The sequence below is a fragment of the Carassius gibelio genome, chromosome B18 (genome assembly GCF_023724105.1).
Source record: "Carassius gibelio isolate Cgi1373 ecotype wild population from Czech Republic chromosome B18, carGib1.2-hapl.c, whole genome shotgun sequence".
Lineage (NCBI taxonomy): Eukaryota > Metazoa > Chordata > Actinopteri > Cypriniformes > Cyprinidae > Carassius > Carassius gibelio.
The window spans coordinates 16,225,749-16,239,710 of record NC_068413.1 but is presented as its reverse complement, the minus strand read 5'-3'; the positions used below and the strand labels follow the sequence as shown (position 1 = coordinate 16,239,710).

General features: G+C 40.6%; 1 protein-coding gene across 1 annotated transcript in view; it reads right to left on the bottom strand.

The window, feature by feature from the left end:
- Positions 1–314: 314 nt before the first annotated feature.
- The window catches only part of LOC127977855 (tetraspanin-4-like), a 46,902-nt gene continuing 33,254 nt past the window's right edge, over positions 315–13,962 (bottom strand). The window contains exons 3-7 of the mRNA XM_052583028.1: positions 13,237–13,311; positions 1,627–1,728; positions 1,371–1,502; positions 1,117–1,200; positions 315–1,046 (exon numbers count right to left, since the gene is read on the bottom strand). Coding sequence (XP_052438988.1) covers positions 978–1,046; positions 1,117–1,200; positions 1,371–1,502; positions 1,627–1,728; positions 13,237–13,311 — 462 coding nt within the window. The 3' untranslated portion in view covers positions 315–977. The remainder of the gene's footprint in view (positions 1,047–1,116; positions 1,201–1,370; positions 1,503–1,626; positions 1,729–13,236; positions 13,312–13,962) is intronic.

Genomic DNA, 13,962 nt, shown 5'->3' with positions numbered 1-13,962 from the left:
AACAGGCCCCAGCTTTCCCTCTCATAAACACTAAGCAGTCAGTGATGTAGAATCTGTGGGCGGGGCTAAACAGGCAGTGATGTAGAATCTGTGGGCGGGGCTAAGCAGGGAATGATGTAGAATCTGTGGGCGGGGCTAAGCAGGTAGTGATGTAGAATCTGTGGGCGGGGCTAAGCAGGTAGTGATGTAGAATCTGTGGGCGGGGCTAAACAGGCAGTGATGTAGAATCTGTGGGCGGGGCTAGGCAGGCAGTAATGTAGAATCTGTGGGCGGGGCTAGGCAGGCAGTGATGTAGAATCTGTGGGCGGGGCTAAGCAGGCAGTGATGTAGAATTGGTGGGTGGGGCTAAGCAGGCAATGATGTAGAATGTATCATGTAGAACTGCCTGGCACAGAAAGGACACACATTGTGTAAAATCGGTTCTTGAGCCCACAATCAATCCCATAACGTTAATCTGTGCTTTTGCTCTTTAACTGAATCAGCTCTGCTGAACATACTTGTGCTTCTTCCTACATATGGCAAGTACTTTATTTGCTCAAGTAAAATGTGTCTGTTTTATTACTTTTTGTTTTAAAGACTATGCCAAACAAGTCAAATATACAAAAATGTTTTCTAAAATCTTACCTTTTAAATCTATTGAGAACTCGCTCTGACTAAATATAAACAGTGGATGTTAATTTCACGCATATTAATATGAAATTATACAAATATAAAATTAGTTTCCCGTTTCCCTCTTTAAAATTGCTGTATTTTCTTCACAAATAGACCAAAGAAAACCCTAACCAAAAAAAAAAAAAAAAAAAAAAAAATTCCATTAAATATTCACAATAAAGAGCAGTTATTTCAGTTGATCTGGCTTATAAAATCCTTTTGCAAATAGCAGTGTGTTAGCGAAACATGATGACTGATTTCTACAGCGACGAACACAGAAGTGTTGGATGGAGAAGCAGGAATGCGTTTGGTCGGGTTCTGCATCTCTATGCGTAGAAGGTCTCCACTTTTACAGCGTGACAGAATATGGTCATGGAGAACACCAGCCCCAGGATCTGCAAACACACGTAATGATGATCACCACTGAGCTTTCGTGTATGGACTGTTATGATAAGTGTTCAGTACCTGTGTAAGAGCCGTACACAGAGCGAAGATCCACAGAGCCACCAGATTCTCCTGCAGCCAGCCCTTCACTCGCTCGTAACACGGCTATGGACACAAACCACAGCGCTCAGTCAGCAAAGAGAGAGATGGGCAACACCACATTAACACTAGACTTTCTGTCCGTCTATTTCACTCAGAAGATACACCAACACAGGAGACAGAAGAACATTGCTAAACTGTTCTCTGTGTTCTTCAAAGCTGATGAAGCTTCTTACCGCTGTCCACCAGGTGCCAGGATTCTCCAGACCGCAGTTATCACTGTACTCCAGACAGCAGGAGTCCGGCACACGCGTCGCGTTATAGACGTGAAACCAGTCCGTGTGATTGTTCACTCCACAGCAGCGAAACTACGGCACACACACACACACACACACATACCATCTTCATGTTTCCTTCCTTCAATACACTCAATCATATCTTACAGTGCTACACCAATAATCACGAGCATAGAAATGAATGCAGTAACAGTACGTCAGTTTGGACGATGCTCCAGGCGTTGGTCAGGCCGATGTTTCCTTCAGTCCCAAACAGCTGCAGGCCTTTCTTCAGGTCGCTTTGTGCATACAGATCAATCTAGAACATGCCGTAAAGAAAAGCACATTCACCGAAGAATGTCATTAATGCCTGACTTTCATTATCTGACGCATACATAAACATAACTTGACATTCTGTCACAGAATGTTGATACAGAAATTATTTAATCTCACCCTGATCTTGTTTTTAGGATAAGGACCCTTAGTCTAATCCAGTTTCTGTAAATGTGCCAAGTCCAATTACAGTCAAACATAAAATAATGTCCCTGAAATGTACCATTAATATAAGTGTCAGTAAATCAGTGTAACTACTCTTAAACATGCTTTACATAACAGCGCAATGTAACATAATACACACACAGTGTTTGCATTTAAAGTTTATTGTTTTCAACACACTCAAAACATACGCAGGTGAAAGCAAGCCTGTTCTTGACTCCACAGGCATCGGATCAAACTGTGACGTGACGAGTTACATACTGTACGTGACTATAACAGATCTAAACATGCTGTGATTCTTCAGAGCGACAGATGATACTCCTGATAGTTCTTCTGCTGCATTTACAGATACATTTAGAAACAATTAATATCTGTCACTGATATGCCAAGGACACAAAAAAACTGTGCATATAGTTGCACATATGAGCCTCATTCATTAAACACATCACACTTTAATATCTGTGTAGTAGAAATCGTTGTACTAAATTTCAATTCAATTCAAGTTTATTTGTATAGCGCTTTTTACAAAACAAATCGTTACAAAGCAACTTTACAGAAAATTATGTTTCTACAATATTTAGTAGTAGCTAGTAGTTTGTGCACATTTGACAGGATTTTAGAAAAAATAATAATAATAAAAGACGTAGTCAGCTAGACGATGGACTATCAATATTATTAATTAAGTTATTATATGATTCAGTCACACATTTAGCAATAATTGTTAGTTCTGTTTGTTGATTCAGGGTCAGCATCATCTGAGGTCCTCTGAGGGTCAGCATCATCTCTTCTCAGGTGTCCTGGATCCAGACTGGAGCTTGTGTAAATCCTAGTTACGCGAAACATAGAAACAAAATAGAGACATCATTAGCATAGCGGCTGATCCAACAAATTAAAATTAGTTTAACCCAAGCTAATGAATAAAAATGCACCTTTGATCAGATGCAACTACACTCACAATTAAAAAGATACATTATTCGAATGCTTGGCGAAAGAGATGTGTTTTTAATCTAGATTTAAACAGAGAGAGTGTGTCTGAAACCCGAACATTATCAGGAAGGCTATTCCAGAGTTTGGGAGCCAAATGTGAGAAAGCTCTACCTCCTTTAGTGGACTTTGCTATCCTAGGAACGACCAAAAGTCCAGCGTTTTGTGACCTTAGGGTGCGTGATGGGTTGTAGCGTGGTAGAAGGCTAGTTAGGTATGCAGGAGCTAAACCATTTAGGGCCTTATAGGTAAGTAATGATAATTTGTAACTGATACGGAACTTAATAGGTAGCCAGTGCAGAGACTGTAAAATTGGGGTAATATGATCATATTTTCTTGACCTGGTAAGGACTCTAGCTGCTGCATTTTGGACGACCTGTAGCTTGTTTATTGAAGAAGCAGGACAACCACCTAGAAGTGCATTACAATAGTCCAGTCTAGAGGTCATGAATGCATGAACTAGCTTTTCTGCTTCAGAAACAGATAACATGTTTCGTAGCTTGGCAATGTTTCTAAGATGGAAGAATGCAGTTTTTGTAACATTGGAAATATGATTTTCAAAAGACAAATTGCTGTCTAATATAACACCCAGATTTCTGACTGTAGAGGAAGTAACAGTACATCCGTCTAGTTGCAGATTGTAATCTACAAGATTCTGTGTAGTGTTTTTTGGTCCAATAATTAGTATCTCTGTCTTATCCGAATTTAATTGGAGAAAATTGTGTGTCATCCAATCTTTTACATTTTTAACACACTCTGTTATCTTAGATAATTGGGAAGTTTCATCTGGTCTCGTTGAGATATATAGCTGAGTATCATCAGCATAACAGTGGAAGCTAATTCCGTATTTTATTTCTAATAATATTACCAAGGGGCAACATGTATATTGAAAATAGAAGGGGACCTAGGGCGGATCCTTGTGGCACTCCATATTTTACTGATGATAAATGAGATGACTCCCCATTTAAGTAAACAAAATGGTAGCGATCGGACAGGTAGGATCTAAACCATCTTAGAGCCTGCCCTTGAATACCTGTATATTTTTGTAATCGATCTATGAGTATGTCATGATCTATGGTGTCGAACGCAGCACTAAGATCAAGTAAGACTAGAAATGAGATTCAGCCTTGGTCTGACGCAAGGAGCAGGTCATTTGTAATTTTAACAAGTGCAGTTTCTGTGCTATGGTGGGGCCTAAAACCTGACTGAAATTCTTCATACAGATCATTTTTATGCAGGAAGGTGCTCAATTGAGCAGACACAACTTTTTCTAAAATTTTAGACATAAATGGAAGATTTGAAATAGGCCTATAATTTGCCAGTACAATAGGATCTAGTTTTGGTTTCTTAATAAGAGGCTTGATAACCGCCAGCTTGAATGGTTTTGGGACGTGTCCTAAAGATAACGACGAGTTTATGATATTGAGAAGCGGTTCTTCGGCTACAGGTAACAGCTCTTTCAGTAATTTAGTGGGTACAGGATCTAATAAACATGTTGTTGGTTTAGATACAGTGATAAGTTTATTTAGCTCTTCCTGTCCTATGGTTGTAAAGCACTGCAGTTTATCTTTGGGTGCGATGGATGAAACTGAAGTGTTAGATGTTGTAGGATCTACATTCCCTATTGTATTTCTAATGTTTTCTATTTTATCAGCGAAGCAATTCATAAAGTCATTACTATTTAACGTTGGTGGAATATTTGAATCAGGTGGCGTCTGGTAATTTGTTAACTTAGCCACTGTGCTAAATAAAAACCTAGGATTGTTTTGGTTATTTTCAATAAGTTTGTGTATATGCTCTGCCCTAGCAGTTTTTAGAGCCTGTCTATAGCTGGACATACTGTTTTTCCATGCAATTCTAAAAACTTCCAAGTTAGTTTTTCTCCATTTGCGTTCAAGACTACGAGTTACTTTCTTGAGAGAGTGAGTATTACTGTTATACCATGGTACAGTACGTTTTTCTCTAACCTTTTTCAATTTGATTGGGGCAACAGCTTCTAATGTATTAGAGAAAATAGTGCCCATGTTATCAGTCATTTCGTCTAATTCATGTGTATTTTTGGGTACAAATAGCAGTTGAGATAGATCAGGCAGGTTATTTAGTGAATCTTTCTTTGGTGGCTGGAACAATAGTTCTGCCCAGACGGTAACGCTGAGACATATAGTTAATATCAGTTATACGCAGCATGCACGATACAAGGAAATGGTCTGTAATATCATCACTTTGAGGTACAATATCTATAGCAGTAAGATCGATTCCATGCGATATAATTAAATCTAGTGTATGATTAAAACGATGAGTGGGCCCGCGGACATTTTGCTTGACTCCAAAGGAGTTTATTAGGTCAGTAAACGCAAGTCCTAATGTATCATTTGCATTATCAACGTGAATATTAAAATCTCCCATGATTAGCGCCTTATCAACTGTAACTAGAAGGTCTGACAGGAAATCTGCAAATTCTTTTAGGAATTCTGTATACGGCCCTGGTGGTCTATACACAGTAGCCAGAGCAAGAGATACATTAGATTTCTTTTGCATGTCTGACAGAGTAACATTAAGCAGAAGTATTTCAAAAGAGTTAAACCTGTATCCTGTTTTCTGGGTAACATTGAGAATATCACTATATATTGTTGACCAGTCTGACGGGGCTCATGCTTATAACAGTAGTTTGGTGGAGTAGACTCATTTAAACCAAAATAATCATTTGGTTTTAGCCAGGTTTCAGTCAAGCAGAGTAAATCAAAACTATTATCTGTGATCATTTCATTTACAATAACTGCTTTTGGTGTGAGTGATCTAATATTTATGAGACCAAACTTGAAAAATAGTTTTTGTTCATTTACTTTACATTTTTCTGGTTTAATTACGATAAGATTTTTTCTAGATCCTACATTATATTCATATTTATATTTTGACCTCACTATTCGGGGAACAGACAGTCTTAATAGGTTTTACAGCGCAAGTACTTTTAGCATTTAAGCGGTACAAAACTCATCATAATGGTTATTTGAGAATTGTCTTACTAGTCACATGGAGCGAAGTGTCCTGGAGATGTTGTCAGAGAGAAGCTCCGCTCCAATTCTGCTGGGGTGTAATCCATCAACGCGAAACAGTCTAGGACGCTCCCAGAAAAGATTCCAGTTTAAATTTGGTGTAACAGTTTACTTGTGAATGAATAATGTGTGATTTTCACAGAAAAGCGTTGATTGTATTGGAGTGTCATGCATGAGGCCCATTGAGTGTATGAGCTCATGAATGAACAAAGCTGTGCTTGTCTCCAGGCATTCCCTCTGGCCAAGAGCGATGTATGTGAGAGAACGGCAGGGGAAGATGAAGAAAGAGACAGGAGCACATTAACACAGATTCTGAGAGGAGAATCATAGAATAATGTAATTAAGGCATAATGTTTCAATTAATGAAACTTTCTTAAATATTTGAGTAAATTCATTGTCATTCCTGAAAATTCTTTTCGAATTCACAAAGATATCATACATTATATATTTGTTAGTTAAGAGTATGTGTGTCGCCAACTCAAAAGAGACAAACTGACCACATGGTTGCTCTTTCGGTTATCAATAAATGCATTTTGGGAGCAGTGAAGCTAATATATAGGCTTGACTCTTTCATAAACTTTAAAATAAGTGAATACACCACAAGATGAGAAGCATTTAATGTGTGTGTACAATAAAGGAAATTTTTAATTTCACTGATTTTAGTACTAGATTCAGAAACAGCAATATAATGAAAGGCAGCTCTATAAATAGTTAAATTCCTTAATGTTAATAATCAATTAGGCAAATCATATTGCTCATTAGTGTAAGCTGTGGGAGATTTCACCACAACACAGCACATTAAATTCTGATGCCGATGAACACATAGCTGCAATGGCATGTTTTATATTAGAGTCGGAGCAATCATTTGTTTGATTATCTGCAAAAACTACTTTAAAGCAAAACGTTTACTTAATATGCAATGGTACAGATGCATACGCATATTAAATATGATCAGACTGATGAATCTCTTGACAGAAGCAGTAAACACAAAGACAGAAAGGTGGAAACTAATTATTCACATCTAAAATATTTAACCTGTTCCTCTCTAAATATGAGAGTGTGGTGTTTATGGAATATCATCCCTTTCTGATCACTGGCATATGAGTAATAAATGAGGGTTTGCAGTCTTTACTACAGAGAAATTGCACTTCCGTCATCAATCGGCCAAACAGACTGTCATCAATGAATTATTCAACACCACAAACAGAGAGGAAATAGGAAAACAGGAAAAAGGCAGTTAGAAAGACAGCAATCTATTCTGTTGAAGCTGCCAGTGAAAGCCATCCTCAGAGTGTTTCTGTGTTTCTTTCTCCAGACAGGATTTGATTGCACGCATGCTCTAGAAATGTAAATGCGTGTTAAATAAGCAACACGGCAGGGTTTTCATGCCAGGTCAACAAGGTCATTTCTAATCATCTGTGTAGAACAGAATCAGGGAACGCAAGAAAAAAAAAAACATCTCAGGTTGCAACCATGGTTCCCTGAGTAGGGAACGAGACACTTTGTCCTCTAGGGGTCACTATGGGGGAATGCCTCGTTGTGACCCGAGTCTGAAGCATACATTGAAAAATACTAAGAAAACACTGCAAAGCGACAACCCATGATGTCACTATTGCTGCGACTATAGTATAAATATTGAAGCCTGAAAGTAGCAAGTCTGACACTTGCATCTGAAGCATGGCAAAAAAACCTAGAGGACACAGTGTCTCACTCCCTACTCAGGGAACCATGGTTACATAAGTAACCTAAGGCATTCCCTTTCAAGGGAACTTCAAACTGTGTCCTCTAGGGGTCGCTATGGGGAATGGTATACCCACGCCACCATGCTGAGGGGGGTACAGGCCAGAACCATGGCAAGCACTAAGTACCAACTCTACCATTTCCATGGGAGTTGCCCCTGGGACATAAGACGGCTGTCTGTGACATTATCCCTTACAGCCAAGAACCTAGGCCACATACCCAAACGTACCTGTTAGGGCCAGACTACAGGGCTGGGGTAGAGCTCAAGGCTTGGAATAGATTCCTTTAAAGGGATATGACCAAGAGCCTAGCATCATACTAAGTCTTGCCTGTCACACAGGGGCTACCACTTGCTCTTGTAGATCCCAAGAGATCCCTAGTAGTAACACCCTGTTTAAATAGGTATCCTGGGTATACATAGGTGGAGTGGCACCCAAGATGAATGGGGCTTTTACCAGCTCTAGAAAGGGCACGAAGCAACCAAACAAAGCCTTCACCGTATAGGATTTTAGAAAAGAACGTAGAGTACTAGCATGCGAACTTACCACATTGTGGATTTTAGAAAGTGGGCAAAGACTTCATGTGCACACTTACCATAACATGGATTTTAGGATACCGTTCTAAGTGTCACAGTCTTTTGTCTTTCTGTCAATGTCTTCTGTGAGTGTTGTGTTTGTTTGGTGCCATGTGCTTTTGTCCTGTCTCTTTTCTTACCCCGCCTATCGTTACCTCATCATTGTTTTAGTTGCTACACCTGTGTTCCGGACTCATTTACCTTCACTCTGATTTGTTTCTGTTTTGTTTTGGCCTTGTTTGCTTTTTTGTTTAAGTTTTTTTTTCTAGTTAAAAGATTCTTCCCTGCATTTGGACCCAGACCCTGGTTCTTCCTCTGCGCGTCTTACCGCACTGTGACATATACAGCCAGCAAACATGGGTCCAGCAGGGAGGTTTCTCGATGTCCACCAGGAAGATCTGGCCATCGAGGATTACACCAGGGACTTTGTGGGGGCGGCTCAGTTGTTGGCTGCAGAGAGTGTGCCTTATGGTGTGCTTTTGGGGAGGCCTAGCCGAGCCCTTCAGGTCTCTTATGCCATTCTGGCACCCCGAGGAGACTCTGGAGGACTATATCAACCTGGCTCTGCAGCGGCTCAGCTGTCGGGGGGGGGCTACCCAGGATGTTCGCTGTGAGGCGATGGCAGTGGCCGCTCACGATTCCCCCGAGGTGGCGGTGACTGTTCACGAATCCCCCGAGGCGGTGGTGTGCGCTCAGAGAGCTCCAGAGGCTGAGGATTCCCACGAGGTGGCGCTGTCCGCTCACGATTCCCACGAATGGCGGTGTCTGCTCAGGATTCCCACGAGGCGGCGGTGTCCGCTCAGGATTCCCACGAGGCGGCGGTGTCCGCTCAGGATTCCCACAAGGCGGCGGTGTCCGCTCAGGATTCCCACAAGGTTGTGGTGTCCGCTCAGGATTCCCACAAGGCGGCGGTGTCTGCTCACGATTCTCACGAGGAAGCGGGGTCCGCTCACAAAGCCCCCGAGGCGGCGGTGACCACTCTGAATTCCCATGAGGATGCGGTGGCCACTCACCATTCTCAGGAAGCGCCGGTAGTCGCTCACCATTCCCACGAGGAGGCGGTGTCCGCTCAGGATTCCCACGATGGCGGCGGTGTCCGCTAAGGAGTCCCACGAGATGACGGTGGCCGCTCACGATTCCCACGAGGCGCCGGTGGCCGCTCCGAAAGCTCCAGAGGCAGCGGCATCCACTCACTACCCTCTCGGGTGGCGGCATCCACTCACAGTTCCCCCGAGGCAGGGGCAGTGTGCGCTCTCAGTTCCCCCGAGGTGGCGGCGTCAGCTCACAGCTCCCCCGAGGCGGTGGCATCTGCTCTCGGTGCCCCTGGGACGAACCTTTATACCTCTTTTTCCAGGCCCTCTTCCACTACACGGGCCTCCCACTACATCCCTCCCCCGATCCACCTCCGTTCCGCCTCCCTCCGTGATTTCTAACTTTGGAGTGTCTGGAATCCACTCCTAAGTGAGGGGTTTTTTCACAGTCTTCTGTGAGTGTTGTGTTTGTTTGGTGCCATGTGCTTTTGTCCTGTCTCTTTTCTTACCCCACCTATCTTGCTACCTCATCATTGTTTTAGTTGCTACACCTGTGTTTCTCCCTTGCTCCCGGACTCATTTACCTTCACTCCGCACACCTGTCTCTCAATCACACACACAGCTGTTGCTCATTGTAATGGACTATATATTCTCATCTCACACACCACTCTATCTGGATGTATGATATGTCTGATGTTTCGTGTCTTGCATTTTGTCTGCGTCTGCTCAGTTCCTGTGATTTGTTTCTGGTTTGTTTTTGCCTTGTTTGTTTTTTAAGTTTTATTCTAATTAAAAGATTCTTCCCTGCATTTGGACCCAGACCCTGTTTCTTCCTTTGCGCGTCCTACCGCGCCGTGACACTAAGGGGCTCTCGTAGCACTCTAAAATAGCAGCTCATAGATGGAATGGTGCATCCATGAAGCTGGAACCAGATACTTGACAAAAGCACTGACGCCTTGTCTAAATCAGATTCCTTAGGCTTTGCCTACCTTGATTTGACCCGCGATTCCACCTACACCTACCCTGGGGGAGAAGCGCAAGCTGTGACACTGACTTCATCTACAGCGATATCGTTGACTTGATTGCAAATAAATGCACAGACACTATTTAACTGAACAGAGATGACATCACTGAATTAATGATGAACTGCCTTTATCATTTTGCATTATTGACACACTGTTTTTCTAATGAATGTTGTTCAGTTGCTTTGATGCAATGTATTTTGTTTAAAGTGCTATATAAATAAAGGTGACTTGACTTGATTGGCCTTCTGTGCCAGTCTTTGATCCTCAGACCAAGACAGACCAGGACCCTTATGTTGTTCTGGCTCAGACCTGGACCTTCTTGGAATGGAGGATTTGAGGCTTAAGCACTATTCGGACGGGACTAGTTTTCTAAACTACGTTTGAGTTTCGATTCTTACCACCTGACGTCTGTGATTTTCATGTACCAATTCGGACGGGACTAACATCTCTGTGTTTATTACAGAGGTGGGAGGGTCTGATTTGTGCATCTGGGCGTCACAGAGATCACGCGCTCTGTATGCGTGCATTGCATTCATTCAGAATGATTGCCTTAGTACTATTACACAATAAATAGTAAATGGCTAGTATAACAAAACCATGTTAATGTGTGGTTCCTTTAGTTTAACTTGTTTTCCGTTTTTTTTATATATATATTTTTTTTAATTAAATTTAAATAAAACATTGTGTAACTGAGTACATAAATAAACGTGAGTAATCTTACCTGATGCTGATATTACAATAGCCCGTATTAACAGTTTACGTGATCTTGCTCTTGATTTTATTATTATTATTTTATTATTTATTTGCTGCTAAGCAAATATATCAAACATCCGCATGGTAAGAGCATCTACGGTAATTCACGTTGGCCAAAACACACAAGGAAACGCGTTGTGAAATAAAATATCACCGGCAATCACAGACATTCGCATTCGGACGGGATTAGTTTTCTCAGAGGATCACTGAGTTTGCTGAAAAACGGTAGGTAATTTGCTCTGGAATTATCACAGAGGTTGTGTGAGAAAAACACAGACGTGGCAGATTCGAACGGGATTAAAATCACCAAGTACGTCTGTGAAACGCAGATTTCTCTAACGACCCCCTGTAAAACTAGTCCCGTCCGAATAGGGCTTTAGATAGCAAGGAGGGAGTATTAAGAAAGGATGTCTCACCCATAGAGAGATAGCTAGCCAGCATCTCTTCTACAGGAGGCATCCTCTCGTAGTCATTTTTGTGCATTGCCTCAATATTGGCATAACTCATATGCTGGAATCAATGGATGCATGAGAAAAATGGCCTCACCACTCCTCCTCGGTCTCTGTATGGCGATCTGGAAGAAATGGAAGGCTCAGTTGAGCTGGAGGGCTATGGCCAGAAAAATAATGCTCATTGAGATGACCTTGCTGTTTCACTTTCTTAGCCTAATTCCAGAGCAAGTCCAAAATCCATAACCTCCAACTGCTCATCATATCCAAAGCTTGTCATGTGTGCATGAATCCTGCATGATCACATGTTCTCTGCTTGATGGTCGGTCTGTGTGAATTGAATATGTACAGGAGGAGAGTTCAACTTCATTGAGACACACGATCCACAAACGTTAAACTCATGTTTGCAAATTAGGTTGCACTTCATGCTTTTGCCTATTGTCATATTCATGTAATTTCCAATGTGCTCTATGTGTTACCTTAGGTATATTTAAAAAAAAGATTCCCAATGCACACAAACTTCCCAGAAGTGTTTACTTCCTTTTTAATAATATTTGTATTAAATATTTATTTGTGAAAAAGACTTTGTCATCTAAAGTATGCGTATGTTTATTTTACACATTTATTTTTAAATCCATGGTCAAATGATTTTAAATTTCTTAAATATTAATTAAAATAAATACAATTATAGTAGCTTTCGGCCATCAGCCGCCCTGCTTTCCAAGATATCGGCATCAGCTGTCAAAAATAATAATAATAATAATATCAGTCGACCACTAATCTCTATACATACTCCATATGAGAGCAGTGAGATACGAGTGATGTCTCATAACCCTCACACCATCTCTGCATCTGTCAGAATCAGATTAGTAACTTAACACACACACACACACACACATCACTGATAAACACACAAACCCTTCCTTCAATTTCGATCTCCTTACTTAACGTTCTGAATACTTTTGTAAATAATATAATAATTTCTTAATTCAAAATAAAACTCGTGGCCACGAGAAAAACATGTCGTTCCCTCAACACAGCATCTTGAGGCCATGAGATAAGAATGTTTTTACCTTGACAAAATGATCTCCTGGCCTCGACATTACATCAGGTTCCCACGAGTTAATATGACATTCCAACAAATTATTATCTCATGGCCACGACATATTATCACGTTACAAAGAGTTATTAAGTCATGGCCACGACAAAATTAAGTAAACCAAACAAGTTACCTTACGGGCACTGTACTTCTGTAAAAATTGCCCTGTGGATATATTTTAAACATATATATTCTAAAATGCTTAAAAACTCTGTAAATGAATGTGTTTATACTTATTTTCAAATAATGTACTGTAAAAAAAAAAAAACTTTAGCTGGGTTTTCACAGGCAGGGTCACATATGGTTTGTTTCGGGGGGTATTGCTGCTCTGTCTGCTAGACAGCATGGATGTGCAGGGTGTTCTTGACCAGAACAGAACCATACCACCAATCCAAACTGTATGCTAATTTTCACTCACCTTTGACAATAGTGGTCATAACAGAATATTGATTTGAGTGTGATTATGTGAGAAGTAAATCTGGAGTGATATCACTGAGACAGTGGGCTGATTGAGGAGTTTTCTGTCATTATAATTAAATATGAGCACTGAATGCTGCCAATGACCAAAAACAATCTATGTAATAATATAAAATAATGAATAAGACAGATCCATTCTGTACGTACCTCATCTTGATATGCGAAGAACAGAATCATGAACAGAATCTCCAACAATAATATCATAAGCAACAGAATGAAGAACTGTAGAAACACAGACAGAGAGATTATTAGATGATATATCAATATCGATGATAAATCAGTATTTTCCAGCATTTTATAATGACTGTAATTAATCAGTGAAATCAGTACAACAAAATCCATCTATGCCCTGCAGAAGTGGAGAGAAGCCACATCTGATGTGTTTTTTAGTGAATTTACACAGACTGCTTAATGTCATTTTTTTTTAAATGCATGTAAATTAAGCGTAAAATTAATGTTTTATATTAAAAATATTTAAGAATAGAATTATACATTAAAATGCAACTAAAACTGGCAGTAGGTGACAGCATTAACAAGGTAACACAGCCTTAAAGGGTTAGTTCATCCAAAAATGATGTCATTAATAACTCACCCTTATGCTGTTCCAAACCCGTAATACCTCCGTTTATCTTCAGAACAGAGTTTAAGATATTTTAGATTTAGTCCGAGAGCTCTCAGTCCCTCCATTGAAGCTGTGTGTACGGTCTACTGTCCATGTCCAGAAAGGTAAGAGAAACATCATCAAAGTAGTCCATGTGACATCAGAGGGTCAGTTAGAATATTCTGAAGCATCGAAAATACATTTTGGTCCAAAAATAGCAAAAACAACGACTTTATTCAGCATTTTCTTCTCTTCCGTGTCTGTTGTGAGAG